Genomic DNA, 27941 nt, shown 5'->3' on the forward strand with positions numbered 1-27941 from the left:
AACACATCACAACAACCTTTATTGCCCCGAGAAACCTCTACTCTTCCTGCTCCATCTGCCTTCCTGCAGGACCAGAGAAAGGGGGCCTTGGAGGCGCGAACAGCAACACGTAACACAAAGGGGCTCAATCCAGCGGAAAGCAAGCCCTGCTCATCCTGGACGGGAACTGGGTCCCCTACAGAATGCTGGGGGCGCGTGGAACTGCAAGCAGCGCGGGGAAACAGCAGCGGAGGGGAGCGAGCCGAAGTGCCGAGGGAGGCTGGGCTCTCGCGAAGCAGCCAGCCACGGGCAGGGAACAGGGGCCCTCACTCCTCCTTCTTGTCCGTGGGGCCATCTACCGCCGCCTGCAAAGGGGACAGAAATTGCAAAGCAGTGGGTTGGCAGGGTGCCCTCCTCCCCTTCGCCTTCCAGCCCCGCCACCCTACAGGGAGGCCCAGCAGGGTGCGCCTTTCCCCAAATGCCAGGTAGCCAGGTGAGCGAGGGACCCCACCCTCAGCGGCACCCCACGGCCTGCCAGGGTAGGAATGGCCCCACTCCAGTGGGAGGGGGCACAGCTGGAAGCCTCCGCTGTCACTCTTTTCTTAGAGCCCCGCCCTCGCAGCAATACCTCCTGGGCCTCCCTCGCCCGCACCCTCGTCCCCAGGGCACCTCGGCATTTGAGTCCCTTCCAAGTCCCAGTTCAGGCTCTTTCCGACTCTGCACACCTTGCACAGGTCCTGCTGGGGAGCCTGCCCTGCGCTGAAGCTGTCAGCTCCTCTCCGCCCTCCATGGTGCCCAAACTTGGGCCACCAGGCACCAAGGCGAGCTGTCAGAACCTAGGGGTGTCTATCTGCTGGGCCCTCACGCCCCATTTCCAGGCCACCCAAGCTTCCGGATGCAGGTAGTCTGAGGGGCCTGGCGGTGTAGGTGGAGGCTGTGACCAGCAGCGCAGCCTGGAGCTCTCTGCCCCACCTCACCCCAGAGCCCCCACAGCCCCCACAGCCCCCACAGCGGGAAGCCAGCAGCCGGGGCTGGCGTTTCCCCTGCGGTGTACGCGGGACGAGAACTGTACCCAAGGAAAGGAGCTTTGCTCAAGGGGGCACTGATGCTGGGCACGAGGCTAGGGCCCAGCTACCAAGGCCACCTTCGTTAGCAGCTGCCCCCTACCAGGCCACAAGCCCTCCTGCTCAAGAAAGCGTTCCGGCTGTTGGACCCAGACTGGCACCAGACTCAGCAGCAAGAGGGAAAAGGGGGACTGGGGGAGAGAGCAAGCAGCCAGCCCGCTGCCGAGGCCTCTCCCAGGGACAGGTCCGCCCCGAGGCAGAGAGAATGGGCAGCCAGCTCTGCGCCCGCTCGGGGGGTGGGGCAGGGTCCCGTTCCAACAGGGCAGGCGGCGGCGGCGTGCTGACCTGCAGCTTTGTGTGCTCCTCCAACAGGCGGTCGTACTCCTTGGTGAGGCCCTCCGACTGCTTCCGCATGGCCAGAGCCTCGTTTTCAGCCTTCTCCAGCTCTGTGGACAATGCGAGCAGTGAAAGGGAGGAACGTTCAAAGATTAGGATTAGGGGAAAAGGAACCTTTGCTGGAGAGAGCAGGTGCAGCCACCCCCAATCTGTCCCCAGCCAGGGTGCCTGGGAGACCACTCTGCTCAAGAAAGCTGCCTTGAGAGCCTCCAAAAGTGGCAGAGGGCTGGCCGACAAGGCTGTGGCAAGCGGGAAAACATGGAGGATCCCCGCCAGCCCCTGTAACGGACATGCCTCTCAGCAGGGGGTGGGATCGCAGGGAAGCTGCCGGCCTGGGACAAACGCTGCGGAAATGCCCAGGTCAGAGGAGGAGGCACCTCTGACTGAGGCTCTCCTTCCCCACCCCGCCAGGCCCCTGGCGACGGGGCACAACGCCACTCCTCGCCGGGCGCTACATGGGACACTCTGGACGTGGCCTCTGGGGCTCCCCGGTGGGGACCCTGCCTGCACCGAGGAACCACTAAGCCCCACCGGCTGGGGCTGAGCCCGGCTGCACTGGGGCTGGCCGAGCAGGGGCCATCTGCTTGTTTCCACCCCGCTCCTGGCCCCTGCGTGTCTCTCATTGATACTTCGGCATGAGAAGTGCGGCAGCCACTGGCACAGGCTCCAGACTTCTGGGGGCCGGGCGTGACCCGAGGACAGTGCTCACTCTGCTTGCTGACGGCCAGCTCTTCCTTCAGCCTCTTCAGCTCAGCCTTCAGGCTCCTGTTCTCTTCCTCCACCTTCCCTCCTGCGTCGCCGCCATCTAACTTGACTCCGCCCACAGCAGCTTCCTGGGAAGAGCGCCAAGGGCGGGGTTACTGGGGGGGGAGGCGGAGGGGGGAGGAAGGGGAGGGGAGGGGAGGGGGGGGCTCCAGCTCTGTCTTCGGCCTTGGCCTCGCAGGGATTCCTCAAGCGGCCCTGGGCACTTGCCCCTTCGGAAATGTCAGCGCAGAACTGGGCCACTGCTTATTTCCAGCCACCAGGCAAAGCCCAGGGCCAGCAGGGCCACCTGCTGCAGCTCGGAGGCCACACGCCCTGCCTCCTTTCTCAGCAGCTCTTCGGAGTTTACCAGTCCATCCAGTGACTCAATCCGCTGTCATCTGGGGATTTCTGCCAGTCGCCCCCAATTGACCATTGCCCTCCCTGCCCCTCTCCAAGCTTCACAGCTCCCTCCGGCCAAAGGGCCCTGAACTCGCCCCTACCCGTCCAAGTCTATCCTGCCTACGAATCCAAGGCCATCCGTCTCCTTCCCAGCTTGGCTCACACCTCACCTCCTGCGACAAGCCTTCTAGGACTGCCCCGCCTCGTCCCCGGCTGATAGCAATCCTTCTCTGGTGTTCTTCTGTGCTAACTTGCCCAATGTTCACAGCCCAGGGCGCAGCTCGTTAAGGAGTCATTAGTTTTACGAGGGAAGAGTCTGGCCTGGATGCAGTGGGTAGAGGCGAGAGCAGCAAGGGTGCCCCCTTTCTGAGTCCCTCAGACGCCTCCGCCCATTCACCCAGCTCCTCCATTTTTCCAACAACAGCGGTATCACACGTTTCCCAGCCTGAGAGGCTAACAGTAGCCACTGTGGCCCATAAAGAATGTCGCATGGGGGACGGGCAGTTAGGGAAGGCCAAACCCACCTTCTTCAGCTGGTCGTTCTCTTCCATGTACTTCTTGGCTGCTTCACTAGCGCTCTCTGCCTGCTTTTTAAAGGCTTCATTGGAGGCCAGCAGCGTGGCCTGCTGGGAGATGAGAGTTACCAGGCGTCTAAGCAGGCTGGAAATGTTTACAAAAAGAAGGGAGAAATGAGCAAAAGGAAGAGGGAGAAAAAGGCTAGCGTGAACTTCTCTTGGTTGCTCCCACCCCACACCTGCCTCTGGCCTAGACCTGTCCCTTGGGGTTGCCAGGGCAGCCAAGCAAAATGCTACGGGCATCTGGATCTGGCAACACGATGGGAAAGATGGCGCCGGGAGCTGTCCTCTGCCACCAGAATGATTAACAGCGCCCCCCCAAAGGCTGTTCACAGACCTGGGGCTCTCCTCCAGCCCCAAAGGCACAGGAGGCAGGAACATGACAGGACGCTCGGGACCAGGTCTACCGACAGCCTAAAGGTCTAGAACCCAGTGCTTTCCAGGGCAGGGCCCAGACGTGCTAAAGAAGCCACGATACCCCTTCCCTGAGTGCAAGGCCGGCCTCGCCCTGGCAAAGAAGAGCAGCCAGTGTTGGGTGTGCTTCCAACAGGCCAGCTGAATCCTCGAGACGACGTGAGGCGGGCGCCACTGCTGCCCCATCTCATCTTCAGAGGCTCGGGAGGCGGAAGCCAGTGGTCAAGAGCCAGAAGCAAATGTAACCTGTCTGTCTGACCCCAAGGCCTGAGCTGGCAACCGCGACGTGCTCACAATTTCCAGGGAGCCGCTCCCCGGGCTGACAAGAAAGATGGAGGTGACTCTCCTCTCCTCACCCCTTCCCAGAGCACACCTGTGAGATAGCATCGCCGCAGTGAGGTGGCCAGGGCGAGGGGGACGAAAACACAAAGAACCAAGTCCCAGACCAGCCTCGAGAAGCAAGCAGGCAGCAGCTGGGCACGCGCTGCTCCATTTCCCGACAGACAGACACCTTGCCTCGAGGCCTCAACTCGCAGGAGAAGAGGACAGGAGAAGCGGGCAGGCACACCTCCCCACATGCCTGGGACAGGCCGGGCCAGCCACAGCTCCAGGAGGCGTGGGACAGGCAGAGGCCCTGGGGACGAGAGGAAGACCCAGCGTGTCCAGGGTGTTCCCACAAGGGCTTGCTCAGAGGAGACAGAGCAGCTGAGGCCGCCTGCTCCCAGCCATGCCCTCTGGCCTTCGCAGGGCTCTCGTGGACGCCTGCTGTTCCGAGGGGCCGGGGGGCCTAGGGAGGGACAGGAGAGCAAAAGGGGCGCCCCGCTCTCCCTGGCTGGGCCCTGGCAGAGCCCCTGGCGGGAAGGAGCCCAAAGCACCCATCACACTTCCTGGTTAAGGGAGAGGCTCCAGGGGCCCCTTGCAGGAAGGGAAGGGCCAGGCTACTGAGTCCTGGCAGGAGAGGAGAGTTTCCAGTGACATGTGCTCTCTAAAATTAGAGACCAGGACCTCGTGGCCCAGGGCTCAGGTTTCCCTGTCTCAGCCCCAACTGCCCACCAGCCTGCCCCCCGCCGGGTGGAGCCTCCGCGGTGGAGGGAGCTCCTGAGTGGCCCAGGAGCCAGAGAGAAGCAACAGGCCTGAGTCACAGCAGCAGGGTGGCAGTCAACAGAGGAGCCCAGGAAAAAAGGCAAGTCTGACTAAAGCCCAGCCTCGCAGGCACAGAGCTCTCAGGCAGCCCTGAGCGGATCCCGGCGAAGTGGAGCAGGCGGCTCCTCCCAGCTGGCGACTGGGGTGGGGGGAGGGCACGTGTGCCACCTGGCGGGCCCAGCAAGCAAGGAGCAGGCGAGCCCAAAGGTGCCGCTTCCCCTTCAACACCCCCCCCCCTGCCCCCAACGAGGCTGGGGAGGCGGCTGACGCGGGCCGGACTCCAGCAGCACTATGAGTGACCACAGCTGTCGCCCCAGTTACCCAGGGAGGCCGGGCCCAGGGTGGTAGCGGCAATGATGACCACGGCAGAGGAGAAGGGGCCCCGCTCTCCTCGGTGCCCTCTCAGGCCAGCCCCAGTTGCAGAGAATCCAAGTTGCCAACCAGAGCCCCGGCAAACAAAGGGCAGCAAGTACAAGAAGGGTTCAGGGGGCCTCCCAAAATCTCAGCCTGCTCAGCACCCCCCAACCCCACCCTTTAGGGTCTAGGCCGCCCTCAGCACAGGGTGGGAGCCTCCAGGGGAGGTGCCTGGCCTCGCCACCTGTCTTTCTCTCCATCCCTGTCCTCTTCCTTCCTGTTAGACCTGTTCCTCCAACCCAGCCCCAGATTCTGGGTAATTCCTCCCTCCCGCCAGCCCCAGCCCCTCCTCCCTTCCTCCCTCCACACCACCCCAGGCCCTGCCCTGCCCTGCCCATGCCACCAGCAGGACCATGGGTGCCCTGACTGCCCAATCCAAGGAGCACCCTAGAGTCCTCGGGCACTCACTCTGTAGCACCTGGCGCAGCTGACAGTTCAGCCCCTGGGAATTCTCCTCTCCCTGCCTCGAGCAACCGTCGCTGCCTGTCAATCTCAACCCCAATAGGATTTATCTCAGCCAGACCCTGACACCCAGCTGCCTGCTAACCGGTGGCTCCTGGGAGGCCCCGAGACGCGTCCAACTCAGCTCGTCTGAGACAGGCCAACCGGCCCTGCACCGCGCTGCCCGCGGTTGAGGGCATCGCTGGTCGAGCCAAGCTCTCCTGTCTGCACGCCAACTGGGGCCCCAGTCATCCCTGCCGCCCCGTAGCTTCTTTCCTGGGTGACTTTCATCGCTTGCTAATAGACCTCCTCCCCTGGACCGTACAGCTTTGTGATCCGTGCCCCCGAGGAAGGGCAGAGTGACCTTCCTCCAAGACAACCTGACCACGAAGCCCCTCTGCTTCGATCCCTCCGCCACCTGCCCACAGCTCTCTGAGAGCTGGCTCCTGTCCCCTCACTGCCCACACGGTCCCCTGCTCTAGTAACACCAAAACACTGGCTGCTCTTGGAACACGTCAGCCCTTGCCTGCCTGGTCTCCGTGTCACTGCATGTCAGCCCGGCGGGCTGACATGGCTTCTCCCTCCTCTTTGAGAACCCGTGCTGATGACTCAAGACCCGACTCAGTCACCACCCTCCCCACAAAGCCTCTCGTGAACCTCCCCGGGGCCCCTTCTGGGTGTTCCCATGGCAGCCCCTGCGCCTGCTCTCAGCGGGCTGCATTGTCCTCTGGTCGGCCTCCATCGCTCGGTCACTTGCTCCTTATCTGGCTGCCCAGCTATAAATGCCTTCAGGCCAGGAACTGCACCTTGGACCCCTAGATGGCCCTTACCTGGCCCACTGAAAAGGGGCCTTGCAGGTGACCTGCCCCGCCCACAGGTGCGAGGCTCCCCCTCAGGCCCGGGCAGAATGGGGGTCTGAGGCCCTGACTCTCCCCAGACTCAGCCTTGCCTCGGCCCAGCCGCACCAAGGGGGACACAGGCAGACACACGGCTTGCCAGTCAGTCGAGCAAGTGACAGGAAAGAGCAGTAGGAAGGCACCACGTCAGACCCGTGTTGATGAGCCAGCCAGGCTTGTGACTGCAGTGCTGCTGAGAAGGCACTTGGGAAAACACTCATCACCAGAGCTGGGGGCAGAGCCCAGTGCCCCGGCCCAAGTCCAAAGGGTGCCCCTGCGGGGCCCCGGGCTAAGCCAAGAGCAACACTCCCTAGCGCAGCCGACCAAGCCTGCCCAGGAGCTGGACTTCTAGAACGTCTTACTGCCCTCCCCCACACTAGGCGCCATGCTCTTGGGCCTGCCCTCCATTCAGCTACCCTGTGCCCCCTTCGAGCCTCCACCCCTTCCAGGTACCTCACTGGGCCCTTTCTGGGTCCGTCCCCTCAATGCTCTGAGTCTCCGCCAGGACCCAGACCCGGGGCAGAGCGGGGCACCTGGGGCAAAGTGCTGAGCTTCCGAACTGCCAAGTCTCGACAGCCTGGAGCAAAGGCTGGTGGACCGCTCTTTCCTCTCCTGCTGGCTCTCCTCCATCGCTCTCCGCTCCACTGCCCGAGGACGGCTTTGCAGACAACTATTCTTAGCTAGCTGTTTCTGGACTACAGGTGAGAACTACAAGCCAAAGGGATTTCCCAAAGGTACAGGGCTGGCAGAGGGGCCCTGGGATAACTGCAGCCAGTGACAGAGGGAGAAGTCAGCACACGAACCCTAAGAGAATCCAGATGTGTCCTTGGCGGACAAATGTCATCCCCAAATACCTGACTTCAACTGGGCTTTCTTGGTAGGATGTTTTGGGACGCTGAGTGGGGCTCTCATGCTTTTATAAAAGGTTGAGTAAACAAGAGAAGGCAGGAGAGAGCCAAGCGTATCAAGTAGCAAAGACGTGGTTCATACGCGCTTCACCCGGATCCTGTCTCCCTCCTGTGGGCGAACAGGGGGAGGCAGACGTGCACTTAACAGGAAGTGGGGCGAGAGCAAGGGGGAAGGGGGTCCTCCCAAGTCCCCAGGGGAAGAGTCTATGACTGTGGCAACCCGCCACCGCCAGGTGCTGCCTGCTCACTAACCACGTACCAGGCATCTCCCAGGTGCAGCACCCTTGGGGTCACTGGGCCCTCAGGACCGCACCACAAGACAGGTAGGCGGGCCAACTCCCCTTGGCCCGGCTGCCCAGCGGGAAGCTGATGTCACAGCGCCACCTGTTGATGCTCCAGGCTGACGACAGCGCAGCCTCAGGCAGCGCGCCGCAGGGCAGCAGGTGAGCCCGCCCCAGCTGTCCAGGCAAAAACAGGTTGGAGAGGCCTGGGGAGGTGGCCACCCTGGCAAGGAGCCAAAAGCCAAGTGATGCCCCAGCAAAAGCTTCAGGCGAAGCAGACCGGTAGTAACGGGGCAGGAGCCACCCCAGGAAACCCTCACCTGAAAGAGCCTCGAGTCATAAAAATAAGGAGGCAGCAGAAGAGGAAGAAGGGTTTTCTCAGACGGATCCAGAGAGAATCTTCTGAGGACTGCCCAGGAAGTCTTAGGAGTGCATCTCAGCACAGAGCCTTCCAGTAACCCGAGTTCACAGAGGTCGCAGAAAATGGGAGGGGCCAGAATGGGAAAAGGCCAACGCCCTGTAGCAATTCCAACTTAAGCGCAGGTGGCACCTGCCTACCTACCCTGGCGACAGTGAAGCCAGCTAGACGGGGCTGGGGCATGCAGCCCTCTTTGAGCTGAAGAGAAGCAGTGAAAGAGCTGTGTTTCGGGGGGGAGGGTTGTTGTGCTGCCTTCTTGAAACCAGGTAGCACAGGGATTCTGTATAAACTGGGGGACAGAGAACAACTGAAAAAGGTCAGACAACCTAGGCCGTCACTAGGGCGCTAAAAATGCTGGTGGCCTCGTAGCCACTTCAAGGGAGTGGGAGGGAGGGAGCTGTCGACCCGACGTGCCCTGCACAGTGCTCCAGCCCCAAGGCGACAAGGCAGCATCTCCGGCAGGCGATGTGCTACTGCGGGGCTCAGAGCCCAGGAGACGCGCCTGGCCCAGGGCGGGGAACCAAACGAAGCAAAGGTGGCGTCAGCTACGTGGTCCCACGCAGAGGCCACCAGCAGCCCTTTCCGTTTAACTGAATTCAAGTGACATTAAACGAAAAATCCAGCTCCTCAGTCACACCAGCCACGCTTGTTTACAGCGAGGGCATGTCCATGCTGCAGGCCGCTGGTCGGCCAATGCCAGGCTAGAGGAGCCCACCGGTCCCTCCCATCTACAGCCCGGCTCCCCGCTCCCCGCTGCCCTGACCCTCCGCCTTCAGAGAAAGGGACCCTCTTGGAAGGTCAGGCTTTTGATGACCGTAGAACCAGCAAGAATGAACCCCTACTGCTTGGCATCCTGCCCCCAAAAAGGTCATTCACCACCTGCTTTTAGAGCATGAGGAAGAGACTACTTCTGCCCCAATCAAGTAGCCGAGCAGACAACCTGTCCTGTAAAAGCAGCCTGTGCTCATTCCGACGCATGTCTGACAGTCCTCCCCGGAGGCTTCGTAGGCTACTCCCCCCACTTCACCACAGCTCCCCTTCTATCAAGCCCCCTCCTGGGCCCAGCACCTAGAGTACACCGGCTGCAGCTGGGGTGAGCTGGGCTCAGGGGGGAACTAGCAATGACTGCACTTGCCAACAAGGTTCTTCCCCATTTGTGGTCTTAGAAAATGACGGCAGCTGAGGGAGTTTCCGTCGTGCTCAGCGGTTAATGAACCTGACTAGCATCTGTGAGGACGTGGGTTCGATCCCTGGCCTCACTCAGTGGGTCAGGGATCCAGGCGTTGCTGTGAGCTGTGGTGGAGGTGGCAGATATGAGTTGGGTCCAAATCCTGTGTGGCTGTGGCTGTGGTGTAGGCCTGCGGCTATAGCTCTGATTCGACCCCTAGCCTGGGAACTCCCATGTGCCTTGGGTGTGGCCCTAAAAAGACAACAAGACAAGAAAATGACAGCAGCTGATAGCTGGATCCCTCTGCATGGCCTTCTGAGCACAGTGGTCCTCTCCTTAAAGCACTTTAGCTTGGGGTTGGCCCCCAGCATCAGATGGTAAAAGCCCCTTAGTTACCTTATCTAGACAGGATTTAAACAGTGGGAGGAAAAAAAGAAAAGAGCCAAGGGAGCTCCACTGTGGTACAGCAAGTTAAGGATCCAGTGTTGCCACTGAAGCGGCCTGGGTCGCTGCGGTGGCTCCGGTTCAATCCCTGGCCTGGGAACTTCCACATGCTGCAGGCATGGCCAAAAAAATAAAGACAAAAGAAGAAAGTTAAAACACCCCCCGCAAAGTAACCTGGGAAATGGGAACAATCACTACTGAGTTTGTCGCTAAGGAGTTACCGTTAGGTTCTTGGAAAGTGTTTGTGTGCTTACGATTTCTTAACAAAGTCTCTCTCTTTCAAGGGCACACACCAACATGTTGGTTTACCGACAGACATGGTATTTGGGATTGGCTTCAAAACCACCCAGAGGATAATGGGAAGGGGGCGGATACCCCGAGACTGGCCAGGGAGACACTCGCTACTGACGCCGAGTGACACCCATGGGGGGCTGCTCCTCTGCTCTGTCTCTACGGGTCTTCTGCGTGGACAAAGCGAGCAGCCGGCCCTGGGTGACTCCAGGGCACAGGTAGGGCCGAGAACCCCGTAGCATCACCCACCTGGACGGCCAGGGCCCTGAGGATTCCTCGGCTTGCCGGGCTCCAGCTCCTGCGTGGCCTCTCCCTGGGGCAGCCCTTCCCCCGACCTCTCTGCTCTGCCGCCCCCTCCCCGCACCCAGCCTGGAAGCTAAGCCCTGAAGGCTAACCCTGGCCTTCCCCTCACCTCCCTGCCTGGCCCCGGCACGGCCCTCCACACGAGGGGACACCTCCACAAAACTGTCACCACTCTGACGGCTTCCAGCTGGCCACGAAGCACTCCCCACACACCGGGCACGAGCTGGGAATACAACCCGAGTTACTGCCACCCTCAGGTGAAGCGCGGGCAAGAGGCATCCCCGCCCCCACTCCACGGGTAAGGGAAAAGGCTCCAGAGAGCGACCCGAGGCCACACGGGATCCAAAGCCAGCCAATCCCAAAGTCCACTCTCACCACGTCAGCCTGCCTCTCAGGGCCACCGTGGGCTGCTGAGAGTCCCTTGGGCAGAGGGAAGAAAGTGCCCATGACCAGGGCGGTGGCAGAGCCCGCGCCGGATGTTCACGCCCGCCTGCCAGGCTCACATGGCCTGCTCATGCACGTGGTGGCTCTGTCTTCTCTTGCCACTGGCACGCACACTGGCAGTCGCATGGGCACCATCTGCAGGGCTAAACGCTGCTCAAAGGGCCAACCCGAGGGCAGAGTGCCCGGCTCACTAGATGGATTCCACCCCACCAGTGGGTTAAAAGAGCTCAGTCACCTTCCAGGAGACAACCCAGCCCCCAGGTCACTGGCTGCTAAGCAGGGGGACTTAGCAGCAAAGCACACACAGCTCCATCTGGACTATGGTGACACAACCCCGCCCCAGAGGAGTAGGCAGAAAACAAGAGATAACTGGTTTCCTGTTACCTTTGTGCTAACTGCTTAGAAATGTTATGTCTTAAATACTGTATGACGTCACTTGTATGTGCAAATCTAAAATATACAACAAAGTAGTGAATACAACAAAAAAGTAGACTTACTGATGTAGCGCAAACTAGTGTTTTAAAACCCGTATATAAAAAAAGGGAAACAATGTAGAAAAAAGATAACTGTCACCCAAGTTCAGGTCATTACACTCGAGGGGCCTCATGCACAAGGGCAGTCCTCCGTGGGTCTTGGTGGTGACCACTGCTTTGGTCCTGACCAGTGACATTCTAGCAAAGGCAGAGGAAACAGAGCATGGCTCTCTCAGCATGTGCACCTCCGCAGAGCAGGAGCTGCTGCGCAGCCACACCCACAAACACTCCAGAGGGACAGTGGCTTGCTGCGGTCCCAAAGCAGCAAGCAGGTGCTAAGGCAACGGGGGAGCAATAATGCACGAGACACAGCCTGCCCCTGCCCAGTCTGCATGAAAGGTGACCAGCACCACACCCCTGTCACAGCCAGAGGCCCACAGTGTGGTACTGGGACCAGGGGCCTTCACGTCCTCTGGGCGCCTAGACATGTGTCGTCCCTGCCCCGTCCCCCATGGGGTTCCTGCTGTCAGCGCTCGGGCTTCCAACCTAAAACGTGGCACAGCTGTTCGCTGAGTTCAACCTGGACACGGGCCTAAAGCCATCCCCGTCTGCCCAGGACACTCCACTCAGTCCCTAAGGTGAAGGCAGCCCTTTGTATGTGCCTGGCCCTGGCCCAGAGCCCACCAGACTGAAGGGGGTGAGCCTAGGTGCCCAGGCGGCAGGTACCCCACAGGCTGCCAGGGCCCTGGGAGACCAGCTCTCTAGGCCAGCTGGCAGCACAGCACGGGCCTCACTCCGCAGGATGAGGATGAAGGTCGCAAGGAAGCAGGAAGAGGAGGTCTTGGCCGGAGCAGCAGGCAAGAGACCACGGGGATACTCCAGGAAGGGGACCCGACGGGCTGGTTCACAACTCAGGGAGCCCCAAGCAGAGCCTGCGGAGGGCCGCACGGAGGGCTCGAGCCTTGATGCCAGAGGTGCTCTGAAGGCACTGTGGAAGCAGGGGCGGTAGGATCGGTTACACGTGGCAGAAAGGTCACTTGGCTGGGGCACACACTGGGGGAGGACGGCTGGCGGCAGGAAGCACGTCCCAGGGGGAGAGGCTCCGGGGGTGGGCAATGGGGACAGAGTTTCAGTTTGGAAGAGAAAAAGCCGGCTGGAGGCTGGCTGGGCCACAGTGTGCAGGAGCACGCACCACCGAGCCGCACGCTTCAGACGGTCCATGTGATGTTTGTGTATTTTCCGCACAGGAGCAGACCGCGGGGGACAAGAAGGGGCAGGGAAAGGAGTGTGAGGGCCTGGGAAGGCAGCGAACTGCCCCACGTCAGGACAAAAGGCCGGAGAAAAGCCCGGGCCCAGCCCCCCGGCCCCCGCCGACTCAAGGATGGGACGCATTCTTTAAGCTGGGCTTCCCTCTTCAGTGATGATGGCTTCTCCCTCCTGCCCTTGACCCCAGCAGCCCCACGAGGAAGCAGCGCCATCCACGGCCTCTCTCTCCCGCTAAGCCCCTGCCTCTCCCTGCACCTACTGCCGGGCCCCGCCCCCCACCCCTGCCCTGGTTCCAGGCCTGCCAGCGGTCCTCTGGGTGCGGCCACTCTGCAGGCGCCCAGAGCAGACCCGCCACCACCTCGGGTTCAGAGGCATGGCGTCCCCACCAGTTCCTCCCCTTTCTACCCTCACCCCTCGAACCTATCCTCCTCTAGCCACCCCTACGGCTGAGGCCTGGCTCGGGCCACCAGCACCTCTCAATCCAGTGACCTCTGACTTGGTCCTCCTACTTCCAGGCCCTCCCCCCTCTACTCCATCCCAGACGCTGTGGCCCACGTGGGGACACCCGCCTCTGGTGCGGCACTGCTGGAAAAAACTCGGCACTCTCCTGCACAGGGGTCAGATACACTCTGAATCTGGCATTCGAACCCCTCCATTCTGCCTCTTGCCCAAACAGCCTACTGGGGTTCAGGAACTGAGCCAGTACCCACCTGCCAGGGAGACGTGTGCAGAGATGGAAGAGAGGGCTTTTCCCTGTTTGTGATTTATCAGAAAAGTGAGGAGATGGGCTTGATGTTCACCTGGGGGGAACTGGTTAGACACCTAAGAACACTGGAAACAGACGGGTCGTCCTGGAACAACGTTCATGACAAATTCGGTGGAAGATCCAAGTTCCCACGTGATAGTTACAACCTGACCCTGCTTTTTTGCCTACAACAACAACAAGTGGTAGTTGCTATTAGGCGTAGAAAAAGTCTAGAAAGACATGTGTCAATAGCGGTTAAAGAGAAGACTTATTTTCTCGTGTGCGTGTGTGTTTTGCTTTTTAGGGCCGCTCCAGCAGCATATGGAGGCTCCCAGGCTAGGGATCGAATCAGAGCTGTTGCTGCCAGCCTACGCCAGAGCCACAGTAACGCCAGATCCGAGCCGTGTCTGCGACCTACACCACAGCTCATGGCAACGCCAGATCCTTAACCCAGTGAGCAAGGCCAGGGATCGAACCCGCAACCTCATGGTTCCTAGTCAAATTCGTTTCCACTGAGCCATGACGGAAACCCCCCTCATGTGTTTGTTTAAAGCCTCAAATTCCTCCAATGGCTGCATGCTACCTGATGACTTAATAACCCTCAAATGTACATAAGAGACTAAGACAAGTCACTGGACTCATTAAACTAAGACAAACAAGGATGGTACACATTGTGTACTTGATCCAGACACCATCCTACCAAAATCCAGGTAATAACTACTCCAGGAAATCAAGAGCCCACAATCCAGTCTACAGTCAGTCAAAGATGGGCTACAAACCAATGATCTGGCACTAACAGTTCAAAGCAACGCAAACAAGCTGGCATTTATTTGATCAGGCAATCGGAACTAGGCATGAGCTCAGGCTTTGGCCACCTAGAACCCATGCCAACTCGGGCCAGTCCATCTCTCTTGGGCTGCCCTTTTTCATTTACAAAAGCCCATAGAATTATGAAGGGTTATTAAAGTCCTTACTGACTTCAAACAGAACCAGAATCCAAACAGCGCTCTCTCTCTCTCACACACACACACACACACACACACACACACACACACACACACACACACACACACACACACACACACACACACACACACACACACACACACACACACACACACACACACACACACACACACACACACACACACACACACACACACACACACACACACACACACACACACACACAGGCAAAGCCACATGGCTATTTAGTCTTCAAGAGAAGCCCTTACTTTAACAGGTGAAAACATTCAGGGCCAGAGGCAGAGCTGCTTATCCAAAGCCACAGAGATGCTGAAGTGGCGGCACTGGCCTGGGGACTCCAGTCGCCTGACTTCTGATTCCTCATCCTTCTTCCTATGCTGCCCACCCTCCTAAGAGCAGACACCTAGGCTGTGTGGAGGTGTGTGCTGCTGATCTGCACCCCATGACGTTCCAGGAACTCCTCCTGTGTAACTGCCATGGAGGGTGGTCTCCCCGCAACTACTCTACCTCATCCATCCTGCAGCGGCACTGACTCATGTACAGTAACGCTCAAAGCTTTGTTGAGCTAAGCTCCATGAAACCAAACTTGACCGAGCACTAAGAAAGAAACAGCTCTCTTGTTCTTTCGCACAAGCTTGTACGCAGCTAACGTGAGCTAGTGGTTGTCTGTAAAAGAACGTATGCAAAAGTTCAAAGGAGCACGTAAGCAACGGCACTAGCCCACACAGCATTAGCCCACGGCGCTGACAGAGGAGAGAAGGCAGTCTCCAAAGAGAAAGCGCTTCTGGGAGTTCCCGCTGCGGCACTACGGGATGGGTGGCATCTCTGCAGCACCAGAAAGCAGGTGCAATCCCAGGCCCGGCAGAGTGGGTTAAGGATGCCACACTGCCCTCATCTGCGGTGTAGGTCACAACTGCAGCTCAGATCTGACCTCTGGCTAAGCAACTCCATATGCCACAGGGCAGCCGAAAAAAAGAAAGCGCTTCCAAAAGTACAGGGCAGAAGGAGCGTGGTTTCTCAAAGAACCAACCAGGTGCGTGAGGAGAGCAAGAGTGCTTACTCCAAGTGGTTTAAATGCATGTGACCACATACAACCGGACCCTCTGCTGTCTACCAGAAACTAACACAACGCTGTAAACCAACTATTTTAAAATGGTTAAAAATAAATACACACACACACACACACAAATGCACTTCACCGTGTCCAGGCCCAGGTGAATTCCATCTCAGGTAGCGTAGCCCACCACACAGCCAGAACCACTGCCCTCCTCCTCTGGCCCCCAGGCCAGTGCACATGGGGAGATGTGCCAGAGCAGTGCCATCCCAGCACTATGGGGTCACAGGGGGCTCAGAGAAACACCCGCCTCACCAGCCCCAGGGACAGACTTCAGGGTCTGCGTTTCTGACAGGCCCCCAGATCCGGCCGAGGCTGCTGGCCCCAGCAAGCTGCCGGGGGACCAGGACACCACCAATCCATTTCCAATGATTAAAAAAAGAAAAGGCAGAGTTCCTGTCATGCCTCAGGGGTTACAAACCCGACTAGGATCCATGAGAACTCGGGTTTGATCCCTGGCCTCCCTCAGTGGGTTCAGGACCCAGCGTTGCCATGAGCTGCGGTGTAGGGTGCAGACCGGACTTGGATCTGGCGTTGCTGTGGTGTAGGCCAGTGGCTGCAGCTCCTCAACCCCTAGCCTGGGAACCTCCATATGCCACAGGTGCGGCCCCAAAAAGCAAAAAAGAAAAGGGAGAGAGAAAGGAACATCATGTGTAGGACAGACCAGAAACGCCCCACGGTGCAAAGCGGTTTTCTAACAGCAACAATGTCAAACCCGCTCACACATGTGTGAGCAGGGGATTAAACACGCAGTGGTCTGCGCACGTGACAGAACACTGCACAGCCATTAAAAAGAAGAGTGGGCTGCACAAGTCATTTGGAAAAACTGCCAAGATATCTAATAAGCCCAAAAAGGCAAGAGGAGTTCCTGCCGTGGCGCAGAGGAAACGAATCTGATTAGGAACCATGAGGTTGCGGGTTCGATCCCTGGCCTTGCTCAATGGGTTAAGGATCTGGCGTTGCTGTGGCTGTGGGTGTAGGCTGGCAGCTGTAGCTCCAACTAGACGCCTAGCCTGGGAACCTCCAAATGTCGCAGGTGTGGCCCTACAAAGACGAAAAAAAAATTTTTTTTTTAAAAAAAGGCAAGAGCAAAAAACCCCCACAGCACTCGTAAGAGAAAAGTTATATAAGTGCATAGGATTTTTACAAGTTCAGAAACACCCCCGTTATTACATACAGCTATCTCTGAGGTTGAAAGTCCAGGGCACTCACCCTCTCACCAGCCATTTCTATATTATTTGAAGCTGGGGAAGGGGGGCTTTGTTTATTTTTACAGTGAGCAGGTGTAACTTAGAATCAGCATTACAAAAATGATAGTGTTTCCTGCCGGCTGCAGTATGAGTCGTGTGGATGTCAGGTCTGGACAAGAATAGTTCTATGGCCAATGTCATGCAAGGAGAGAAGTTCCTCAAGGGCCAGAGCCACCATACAGGATCTGACTCCTAGACTACAAAGGGCTACGACATCTTGGGAAATTCGAGAAACAGATCCTATGTGAGCAACTGGTGAATCCACACTGATCCTCGGGGTCACTGTTTTCCTAAGAAGTCACACGAAAAGACTTTTTTTTTGATTAGCTACTAGACAGGGACATGGGAGGGAGTGGCGGGCACAGCAAGGCCTCTTTCGGCTAAGATGGAGCGGTCACAGATGTGTGGCGTTACCCTACTCTGCATCTGCCAAACACTCACAGAACTAGATGCTGATGTACACTCTAAGTCAATTTCTAAAATCAACTGCAGGAACTAGGCTGGAGCACAGAGCCCCACAGGGCCGCACAGAGGACTGAGCTGAGCACACTCACTGTCTGGTAGGCCTGGCTACCCGCTGTCCCTTGGCCCGGTCAAATAAGACCTGCCCTGGAGGAGATCACAAAAGCAGAGCATTCACGAGAGTAAGACTTCGAGACCACAGCACATGGGAAAAGACACCACTCCATTTGCCACCACTGCGACAACTTCTGAGTTTGCCATCTCAAGTTTGCCAGCATCTCTCCAAAGGTGGGGCCCCAAACGCAACCCTTCAGGTAGCGTTGGCTGACACGGGGCCCGGCAGGGCTGGTGCCTCCTGCCTTCACTGGAGGGCACTAAGAGCTCACGAGGAGTTCCCGTTGTGGCACAGTGGTTAACGAATCCGACTAGGAACCATGAGGTTGCGGCTTCGGTCCCTGCCCTTGTTCAGTGGGTTAACGATCCGGCGTTGCCGTGAGCTGTGGTGTAGGTTGCAGATGTGGCTCGGATCCCGCGTTGCTGTGGCTCTGGCGTAGGCCGGTGGCTACAGCTCCGATTGGACCCCTAGCCTGGGAACCTCCATATGCCGAAGGAGCGGCCCAAAGAAATAGCAAAAAGACCAAAAAAAAAAAAAAAAAAAAAAAAAAAAAAGAGCTCACGAGCTTTGGCAACAGCTCTGCCACTAACTCCTACTGAGCTGCAACAAGACACAACCCCAAGTCTGCGAGTTCCTGTCCTGCCCTGTCTCCATGGCCTTTTATGAACCCACACACACAGTTGCAAACGTATCCCTGTTAAAAACTCAGGTTTCATCCCAGTCAGCCTCACTGGTGAAGCCATCTAGATGGCCATGGATCCCGAACAGAAACGACTCTACCTGATGTTCAACTCCTCCCAGCTTCCCTTGCCCCCTGCTCCTGTGCACCACGATGGACGTCCTCAGCAGGGAAACGCTGAGCAGACCAGCGGTGGAGCGCGAGCAGCTGAGACCTCTCTTTGGATGGAGCTGATCCATGCAGTAGCCGCTCACAGAGACAGGAGCCCGGCCAACACTATTTTGCCAACACCCTGCCCACACCTCAGTATGTGGCCTGCAAGAATCTAATCGAAGCAAAACGTCTGCTGACGATCCATAGGCACCAGATGGACAAAAGGCAGGGATGAGACTGCTAGAACCTGCTCCTTAACAAGTCACGGTAGTTTCCTTCCTGCTCGAAAAACAGTCACAGGGCTGGTAAATGACTTAAGCTTAAGAACAAAGACTGTTATGTGCCTAAAGGTCAGAGTAAAAGCTTAACCTTTTACCAGCTAAGTGCCTTTTAAAATAGTAAAAGAACTTATAAAATAGTAAATAAACCCTGTATCCGCCACACCCAGAGCCCCTCCTCACTTGATCGCATCTAAAGAGCACAATAAAAGCAGTGTGGTTTCTTGAGGCAGGGCTCTTGGTCCCTGAGACCTTGAGTCTCCTGGTTCCCACCTTTACTGTCCAAAAAAAACAAAAAAACAAACAAACAAAAAAAAACGCCATGGTAGTTTCTGATGATCCCTCTCTCCTCTCTAAAAGCATACAAGCTATTCTTTCTATGTATTTATTTTATTTTATCTTATTTTGTCTTTTTAGGGCCACACCTGCGGCACATGGAGGTTCCCACGCTAGGGGTCAAATCAGAGCTGTAGCCACCGGCCTGCACCACAGCCACAGCAATGCCGGACCTGAGCCAAGTCTGAGACCTACACCGCAGCTCACGGCAATGCCAGATCCTTAACCCACTGAGCGAGGCCAGGAATCGAACTTGCATCCTCACCGATAGCAGTCGGCTTCGTTAACCACTGAGCCGGCTTCGTTAACCACTGAGCCTCGACGAGAACTCCAAGCTATACTTTCTAGAACACAGTGTGAAATCAAAGTCAGACCGCACCTTCCTACTCGTTATTAATTTCCTCACCTACTCCCCTCTTCCTTTGGAAACTGGGCTGCTTGCCTGTCTGGAGTCTTCCAGAATCTCTCCTAGCCTGCGATTCCTCAAGGAATTACAATTCCATCTGCAAATGACCTCAAGAACCTCTGGACATAATTCCATCAGTCCAAGTGGAAACAGAAGAGAAGCTGGGTGCTCCGCCATCCCCTGGCCCGCCTGGGATTTCAGTTCCCTCATCCCAGGACTTCCTTCCCCCTTGACCCTCTGCCCGCCCTCTCCTTACTTCACACACAAACAGCACAGGGACTGGCTTCTCCCCGGGCCCTGCTGTGCTTCACCATCCAGAGCTCAAGGCAGGCATTTACGTCCCTGATGCTCTTCTGAAAGCTTCCCGTGCTCTTCTGGTGCTGTCTCTAGTTTTCTTCCCGTCCCTTCTGTCTTTCGGAAAAAATCTAAGCTTGCCTGGGAGTCCCTCCCGCCCCCAAGAGCCTCTGTGGCCTCCTCAGACACAGCCAGTTCTCTCTCCACCCCTTGGCTCACTTGCAGTTGGACTCAGAATTCTGCTCTGAGCCTCAGTCCTCCGGGTCTGCTTCCCTTTCCATCTCAGACCACGAGATCTTACTTCTTTTTTTGGAGCTTGCTGAAACCCTAAAATTCTGGCTGTGTGTCCAACATGGCCCAGCCTTCTCGGTTCCTAACTCTCAGAAGCTGGAAGACGACAGGCTTGTAGATCACTCCTGTGATTAAATGTATCCCCTCGAAAAGCCCTTTCCAGCTCCCACCCCCGACCACTTTCCGACTCTGACCCACAGAGGTCAGGTTCACCTGAGCAGCGGCCTTTTTTCTGAAAGTGAAACCCAGTCATCGCAATGCCTGATGAAGGCTGTCCAGGTGACTGAGAGATAAGACAGCCCAGCCCAAGAACCCACACACTCATCCTGCTACTACTACTTCTCTTCCTTTTAAATCCTAACCACTAGACCACCAGCGAACTCCCGCTTACCCCACTTCTGACCAACATCACGGCAAGCTCTTCGCAAGAACCCCCAGAAGCCCTTGGCCTGAGCACAGCGTCTCATTCCCTGCCAGTGAGCAACTTGAGAACAGCCAGCCTCCCGCACCCCCACCAGCACTCCTGTGAGCAGGAGGCAGCAAACCAGCCCCCAGGCTCCAAGAGGTCACACACTCCCGTGACAAACAGGTTTTCATCTGGCAAGGCCCTGGGGACAGGGTGGGACTCAGCCCCTTCGTGCCATTTCTGCCCACTCTTCGGCCAGAGAGCAAGATGGGTATGTGTTTGTCCCAAAAGACGGCTGCGAATTACAACAGAGCCAGAACTTGGTCTCCCGACCTTCCAGCCAGCCCTCTTCCACCCTCCACACTGCCTCTGGAGGGCAGGAGAAAAACCAGAGGCCTCTGGGCAACCTGGATCCCCCGACCGTAGACAGGGCCTCCAGTTCGAGACAAGAAACTGAGGAGGGAAAGTCACAAGCCAGCCCAGCGGTCCCTTCACACTCCTCGCCCCTCTCCACTCACAAGGACAGCAGCAAGGAGAAGCCGGCGATGTAGAGGTTCCTCTGGGCCCGGAAGAGCTTCATGTGGAAATGCTCCACAGCCCCGGGATTGTTCTGCAGGTTCACCTTCTCGGTCACATCGTCGTACTTGCGAATCTCCCGAAGAGCATCTGTGGCGGAGCAGAGAAGACACGTGGGCATTTAGCTCCCACTCGGGCTAGACTGGGCTGTCCAGGCGAGACAGGCAGCAGAGAATCTGCCTCCCCTGCCGCCCCGCTTCTACACACGCGCTCTGGGGGATGCCGTGACAGAAGCTCTGCCCTGGGACCCGCCCTCCCCGCCAGCTTTTCTCATATCACTTCCTGGATCCCTTCCACCCAGGCCATGAGCTTGCTCTCCGTGTCAAGGTGCTAAGGGAACCCGAGATGCTGCTGCCAACGGAGGCAGCTCCCACTTCCCATGGCACCCCCAGTGCCTGGCTCCTGTTTATCTCAAATTGGGGCGGCTGACTGCACTGATAAGCCAAGGCAGTCCTGTTTATGGAAAAGCCTGCTCCAGAGGCACGAGCTGCCTAGGATGCAGAGCTAGGATGTCTAGCTGTGGAGGACGCCCGCTAGCTAAAGAGGCAAGGGTTTTCATTTCTAAGCTTTCTAATGGGTTTTATTATTTAAACTTTTATTCTAATTACAAAAGAAATCCACGCTCACCAAAAATTCAAACATACCAGAGAGGCAGAGAAAGGATGACACGATCACCTCCAACTAAAGCAGTCATTTCCAGTCCTGTCACCCAGTGTTCTTTTCTTTGTAATACACACTTCAGAAATTATCCCAATTACAGGCTTAGTGTCCGTCTCCCCCAAATTAGACTACACACAACCGAGAGAGCAAAAATCTTTTCTATTAGATCTCCAGGGCCTAACATAGTTCCAGACACACAGGCAGCACATAAACACCTGCGGAATGGTGAAGAGCCTCCGCTCCAGAGAGCGGCTGCTGGCCGGAGAGCACTCCGGCTTACCCCCATGCTCACAGCTATGACTTTGCAGAACAGAAATAAATCCGACCCGTATCTACTGCTTTTCCCCCGACTCTGAAATATCTTTTTTTTTTTTTTTTTGTCTTTTTAGGGCCACACCCGGGGCACGTGGAGGTTCCCAGGCTAAGGGTCAAACTGGAGCTGCAGCTGCCGGCCTACACCAGAGCCACAGCAACGCCAGATCCAAGCCGCGTCTGCGACCTATATCACAGCTCACGGCAATGCCAGATCCTTATCCCACTGAGCGAGGCCAGGGATCGAACCCGCATCCTAAGGGATACTAGTCGGGTTCATTAACTGCTGAGTCACGACGAACACTCCCTGATTACCTTCAAGTGCCATATGTCGATTTATAACATTACACACGTTTCACGTAGACATAATTTCTACTTCTGTACACCCTCCCACAGTCTAAAAAGCATGGACCGCCTCATGACGTGCACGTCATCATCGCTCAGGGGGGGATACTGATCACCTCTGCCTTGTTTCAAGTTTAGGATGTGTGCTGCCTAAGCAAACACCTAAGACATCTTTTTAGGTCAGTGTGTGATGATCCACCTACAGAGGGCTCTTAAATGGACTCCCATGGGAGAGGGCAAAGTAGCATCTGGTTCCTGATTTCTGGTTTGAATCGGAGCTGTAGCTGCCAGACACAGCCACAGCCACACCAGATCCGCGCCGCGTCTGTGACCGATACCACCACTCACGGCAACACCAGATCCTTAACCGAGTGAGGCCAGGAATCAAACCCACATCCTCATGGATGCTAGTCAGATTCGTTTCCGCTGAGCCTCGATGGGAACTCCCCAAATGTCTGTTTTTTAAGCCACCCAGTCTATGGTATTGTTGCTATAATAGGCCAAACAGAGACATAAAATTTTAAACATTCAAACCATTCAGTTCATCAATTCCACCTCTATGACTTTTCCCTTCAGAAGAATTTGCATAGATGTGTAAAGATACGCCGCCTATAAAGAAAAAATTAAGTTCCGGCATAGGTCTATGACAAAATATCACACAATCTTTAAAAAGAGATTGCACTTCGGGGAGTTCCCGTCGTGGCGCAGGGGTTAACGAATCCGACTAGGAACCATGAGGTTGTGGGTTCGATCCCTGCCCTGGCTCAGTGGGTTCAGGATCCGGCGTTGCCATGAGCTGTGGTGTAGGTCGCAGACGCGGCTCGGATCCCGCGTAGGCTGGTGGCTACGGCTCCGATTAGACCCCTAGCCCGTGAACCTCCATATGCCGCAGAAGCGGTCCAAGAAATGGCCAAAAGACAATAAATAAATAACTAAATAAATAAGAAATTGCAATTTAAAAATGTCTAGATACGTGGAAAAAGTACAATCCAAAGCAGTGTGTACTGTGATCTGAATCCAAGCCTCAACAGCATTTACTATTTTAATAAAGACAGCAGCATAGAAAATACCTGTGGAAAGAGAGATACCACAGACATTTTCCCCCCTTTTTTGGCCACCCCCCAGGCATATGGAAGCTCCTGGGCCAGGGATTAAACCGGTGCCTCCACGGAAACAAGCTGGATCACTGACCCACTGCACCACAGCGGGAACTCCACCACATACTTTTAATGATAGTTACCTGTGAGATATGAGATCATGAAGGACTTTCTAGATTTGTTGATTTTTAAAGATGCGTTGGAGTTTCCACTGCAGCTCAGCAGCTTAAGAACCGGACTAGAATCCACGAGGATATGGGTTTGGTCCTGGCCTCACAAAATGGGTTAAGGATCCAGCATTGCCACAAGCTGCAGTGTAGGTCGTAGATGTGGCTCGGATCTGGCATTGCTGTGGTGTAGGCTGACAGCTGCAGCTCTGATTCGACCCCTAGCCTGGGAACTTCCATACGCTGCAAGAGCGGCTCTTAAAAAAATATGTCTTCCACATCCCCAAACCCCGGCACCTTAAGGACCATCTTGGCCGGACTGGGGATGGGGATGTTGGATCAAGTCACAAAGCAATGTGCTGCCCTATCTCAGGCCTTTGGCCCAGGGCAGTTGACCCTGGACCCTTATCAAGCCCCTCCCAGTGAAGGCCAGGGGCCAGCCAGGGCTGCAGCTTGTAGCTGGTTATAGCATTAACATTTGCTGCTAGCTAACACTTAACGTGTAGGTAGAAGCCTCTGCAGGCCTCTCCAGAACTTCCGAACAATTCTCCAACGCCCCCTAAAACAAGAATGGCACCTTTGCCAGCTCCTGGGTTCTACAGAGAGCCTCCCCCACCCACTCTGCCATACTAGGAGAACTCACGGAGTCCGGCTTGCAGAGGCGGCCAGGCCCCAAGTGAACACCCCCGGCACAGTCCCTCCGCACCCCAATTATAGCCCCATGACCATACCCAAAAGCAAAACCACACACACTCAGTTCTGAAACTGGGCTGCCTGGCTTTTCATGCACAGGGGAAGACATGCATCTTCCTTACCTTCTCTGGACTCAGAGGCCTGAGGTTCGGGGAGAGAACCCTGATTGGAAAGAGCTGCCTCTTGGGGGATCTGCCAAGTTATTTCAAGGACAGCGAGGTATGTGGGCAGCTGGTACCCACCCTCCATGGCTCAGAATGGATAGGCCGCACCTCACGTGCTCAGAGGCAGTCCTGCCTGAACATATCCCATCAGGCCCAGAGACATGAGAAATGAGAAATGCCTAATGCTGCAGCTAGTGGGTGTGGCCGTCACGCTCCCCTGTATCACGGCCCCCTGGTCTCCCACCCATTGCCGCATTTCTGGTGGGGACTCCGGGAGAGAGGATGAGCAGGCAGTGCACCTTGGAGAAAGGACCGCTGTTTGTGCCAGACCTGAGCCAGTACTTTGGAGTCCAAGCAGAGGGACATACCGATCACTCGCCACAGCAAAACACACGCTCGACAGCCAGACGACAACTGCATCGGTTCCTCCGGTCTCTAAACAATCATGCCACCACCTGGCCCCAGGCCCATCCCCATGTATCTTTCAAGCCCCTGCCGGTGTGTACCTCAGTGCAGAGTTTATAGAACTTCCAAGCTGGAAGGACTTGGGAAAAAACCTCGGGTCTGACCCAGATCCAAAGATGTCTGAGGTTTGCCCCCCAGATTTGCTACCAGACCTCTTGGTTCCCCCTACACAGGGCACAGCAGCTTCCTTCCCAGCTAGGCTCCCTGTCCACTTTGTCACTCGGCCCCCTATTCGAGACCTGTTTCGGGCACTGAGAGAGAGACAGATGCTGCTAAGTGCCTGGATAGCAGTGCTACTTAGACCAAGGTCGGCTCAGGCCAGTTAACTTCTCTTGGTTTCAGCTCTGGAAGGACCCGGATCTGCCCAAGCCATGAGGTGGTCATCACAGGGTGCACAAGGGCTGCTGGTCAAAGTGAAGGCCCTTCCAGCAGTATCTTCATGGATGAAGGGAGCCTCGTCCCCCAAAAAAAAGACAGGGGCACTTAAGTGGGCTGTCTGAGAAGCCAAAGCTGTACACGATTCATGGGACATGGCACGGGGCTTTGTGGCAGAGGCCCCAACAAAGGGTCTAGGTCAGGTAGCCGCCCTCGGCCACAGTTCACTCACCAATGACCAGCAGCACGAGGATGACGATGAGAACCACAAAGAAGGTGTTGCCATAGGTCACTACCAACTCCACAAGGCGGGACTTGAAAATCTTCTGCCATCTGTGAAGAAGACAAAAAGGCTAACAAGGCCTGAAGAGAAAAAACACACACTTGGGAGCCAGGGCCCAGAGAAGCAAAACTCAGTTTTGCACCCAAGAGCGTTAAAAAAGGAAAGGAGGGGAAAAAAAAAAAGCACGTCCACGTACAGACATTTCACGAAATCCACTCTTTTTTTTGGGGTCTTTTTGGGGCCACACCCGCGGCATATGGAGGTTCCCAGGCTAGGAGTTCAATCAGAGCTGCAGCCGCCAGCCTACGCCAGAGCCACAGCAACGCAGGATCCGAGCTGCGTCTGCGACCCACGCCACAGCCACAGCTCACGGCAACGCCAGATCCTTGACTCACTGAGCGAGGCCAGGGATTGAATCCGCAACCTCGTGGTTCCTAGTTGGATTCATCAACCACTGAGCCACGAGGGAACTCCTCAAGATCCACTCTTAAACACCATAAGCTCTGGGGAAGGAAACTTAACTTCCCCCTTCATAGTATCAAAACGCTCGTCACATACACATTATTTCTTTAAATTGTTTCCCACGTGACCAACCTGATTCATCTAGGCCCCCTCCTCCCTTCACTTCCGTCCACAAGTACTTCAAGCTACCGCTTTATCACAGAAGAGCCTTTTGAAACCAATAACTAACCATAACGCCGCCACCAGACCTCAAGAAAATCAACAAGACTCTCCCTCTTGCAGAGCCAGGACCCTTAAGTCCGAGTGTCCTAGTTACTTTTAACTGCCGGTTAGTTTGAATCTGGACAAGGTCCTGATGCTGCGTTCTCTCGATGAATATCTTAGATCTCCCCTCATCTATAAGCTCCCCTTCCCTCGCCCTCTTTTGTTCTTTCCCAATCTACTGCTGCAGAAACCAGGCTGTCTATCCTACAGGGCTTCCCAGGTCGCAACTTCAAGGGGGCCTCCCTCGGCCACCGCATTCCCTGTGAACTTTAAGAGGTGATTCAGATCGGGCTTTTGTCAAGAATATGCCTCAGGCACTGCCGTTTGCGTTCTATCACCTCAGGGGTATCTTTTTTTTTCATCAAAAAAAACCAGCTTTTAAAAAAAAAGGCCTGAAAACTCAGCCATACCCATAACCTTCCAACTTAAGCCCAAATGTGTTTCCATAGTATATAGAACTCAAGTTAATCTTCAATTAACGTCTCACAGGTCCCACGCTGGCTGAAAATAAACATGGCTTCGGCCTTCACGGGCTGAGTAATGCCCCTGAGGCCACCAGGCAACGCCAGCGAGAGTGGTTAGGGGGACAAAAGTCAGCAAATCATCAGCAACGTGACCCGGGGTGCGAAAGTCTTGCGGGTCCCACAGGGCCATCCCCTGTACCCGGGGGGACCCAAGGGGCGGCAAGAGGGTCAGACCCAGAAGCCTAAGTAGGTCTTCTCCCCTCTCAACCATTCTGAAGGCCAGAAAGATGGCAGGGTGCAGAGGAAAGGAACTGGGTAGGATGTGCGAGCACAGGACTGTGGGGAAGGCTGGTGACGAACACAGCCCTGCCACCCCCACCGCAGACAGGTTTTACCTGTTCCCGTCTGGCCCAGTTCTAGGGTCCGAGAGCTCTGCACACGCGAAGCTCGGAGCTCTGCCCCAGTCGGCCCCTGCCACTTGCTGGCCGGGAACAGGCCGTACCTTTTGGGAGAAATGAAGGGAATGCAGAGAAGCAGCACAGCGAAGACCTCCGCATAGAGGAAGGTGGCAACTGCAGTCCACTGCAGACTCATCCTGGTGCTAGAAGCCTTCCAACAGGGAGAGGCGCGCCGGTTTCCTGAGAAAGCACAGGAGAAACAGGCGGCGGCGTGAGAGCTGGGCCGACTGCAGCCCAGACCCCGCCTGGAAGCACCCCCGAGCTTTTAAAGCCCCGGCTCGGCCGCAGGACGCGCAGCCAGGGCTGCTCCGAGGCCCGGCAGTCCAGCGCGCTGAGCCAGCCAGGCCCCCCTTCTGGACGATTCCTTGCCCCCTTTCCCCGTGGAAGCCAGGAGCCTCCTTGCGCCAGTCCAAGTGGGAAGGCGCTTTGAGGAGAAGCTCGAGCAGACAGGCGGCAAGGCCCGCCGGGGGGAGCTCTGCGGCGAGGCGCCCCCGCCCCCGGGGAGCCCAGGAGGCCCTTCCGTCCGCAGCCCTCGCCACGGAGCCGACAGAAGCGGCAGCACCTTCCGGGGCGGGAGAGAGACCACCGCGCCGGCCTCCGAGGGGCGGAAGGTCTCCGGGCGCCTCAGAAAGGCCGCAAGAGCGACTCCTAGAGGACGCGAGCCGGGGCCAAAAGCGAGGGCAGCTCTCCACCAAGCATCTCACAGCCCCTGCCGGAGAAAGTTCTCGAAAAACTATCTCCTCAGAAACCACAGGGGCCTCCCCCGGCAGCCCCGGCGCCCAGCCGGCTCCGGACAACCCCCGACGGGGCCCCGAGCGGGCACGCCCTCCCGAGCCCCACCTCCGCGGCTCCTCCGGACGGCACTCGGCCGTCGCCCCCCGCCCCCGGCTCCACCCGCTGCCGCCCCGGCCCTGCCCCCGCACTCCTGGCTCAGCCCTCGGCCCCGCAGCCGAGGCCTCGCCGCGCGGCCCGCCGCTCGCCCTCGCAGAGAAGACGGGGGACCGCAGCGGCCCCGGAAGCCGACCGGGCGCGCAAGCCGCCTCACCGAGTTCTCCACAGCCACCACGCACGCCTCGTCGCCCCCAAACTCTCCCACCACCACGCCGGCCCCGCCCCTTCCCCCGCAGCCGGAACCGGAAGCGCCCTGCGGGTCCCGCCCCGCCCCCAAACGCCGCGAGG

At 57.0% G+C, this 27941-nt stretch overlaps 1 protein-coding gene, 1 long non-coding RNA gene and 1 other non-coding gene across 7 annotated transcripts; 1 reads left to right on the forward strand and 2 right to left on the reverse strand.

The window, feature by feature from the left end:
- BCAP31 (B cell receptor associated protein 31) lies at positions 1 to 27854 on the reverse strand. 4 transcript variants are annotated; one of them, XM_005674003.3, is made up of 8 exons: positions 27808 to 27854; positions 26807 to 26942; positions 25064 to 25164; positions 20496 to 20643; positions 3107 to 3242; positions 2149 to 2272; positions 1389 to 1489; positions 1 to 344 (listed from the first exon to the last, which is right to left on the reverse strand). In XM_005674003.3, exons 2-8 carry the CDS (start codon positions 26896 to 26898, stop codon positions 306 to 308), a joined length of 741 nt encoding a protein of 246 aa, XP_005674060.1. In that variant the 5' UTR covers positions 26899 to 26942; positions 27808 to 27854; the 3' UTR covers positions 1 to 305. The 4 variants fall into 4 exon arrangements, with proteins under 4 accessions (XP_005674060.1, XP_005674061.1, XP_084863621.1 ...); XM_005674004.3 differs by having other exon boundaries at positions 27686 to 27854; XM_085007495.1 differs by lacking the exon at positions 27808 to 27854 and adding an exon at positions 27603 to 27649.
- LOC146394832 (uncharacterized) lies at positions 4688 to 13486 on the forward strand. Of its 2 annotated transcripts, XR_014835197.1 has the most exons (3): positions 4688 to 7166; positions 9969 to 12052; positions 12443 to 13486. It is a non-coding gene; the product is annotated as an uncharacterized LOC146394832 (long non-coding RNA). The 2 variants fall into 2 exon arrangements; XR_014835196.1 differs by lacking the exon at positions 9969 to 12052.
- On the reverse strand, positions 21926 to 22032 carry LOC146394833 (U6 spliceosomal RNA). The gene has a single exon (XR_014835917.1). It is a non-coding gene; the product is annotated as a U6 spliceosomal RNA (small nuclear RNA).
- Positions 27855 to 27941: the final 87 nt, after the last annotated feature.

The sequence above is a fragment of the Sus scrofa genome, chromosome X (assembly GCF_054392235.1).
Source record: "Sus scrofa isolate SSC_HxYL_T2T_F1_AM1 chromosome X, Sscrofa_HxYL_maternal_Yorkshire_Landrace_v2.0, whole genome shotgun sequence".
NCBI classification, from domain to species: domain Eukaryota; kingdom Metazoa; phylum Chordata; class Mammalia; order Artiodactyla; family Suidae; genus Sus; species Sus scrofa.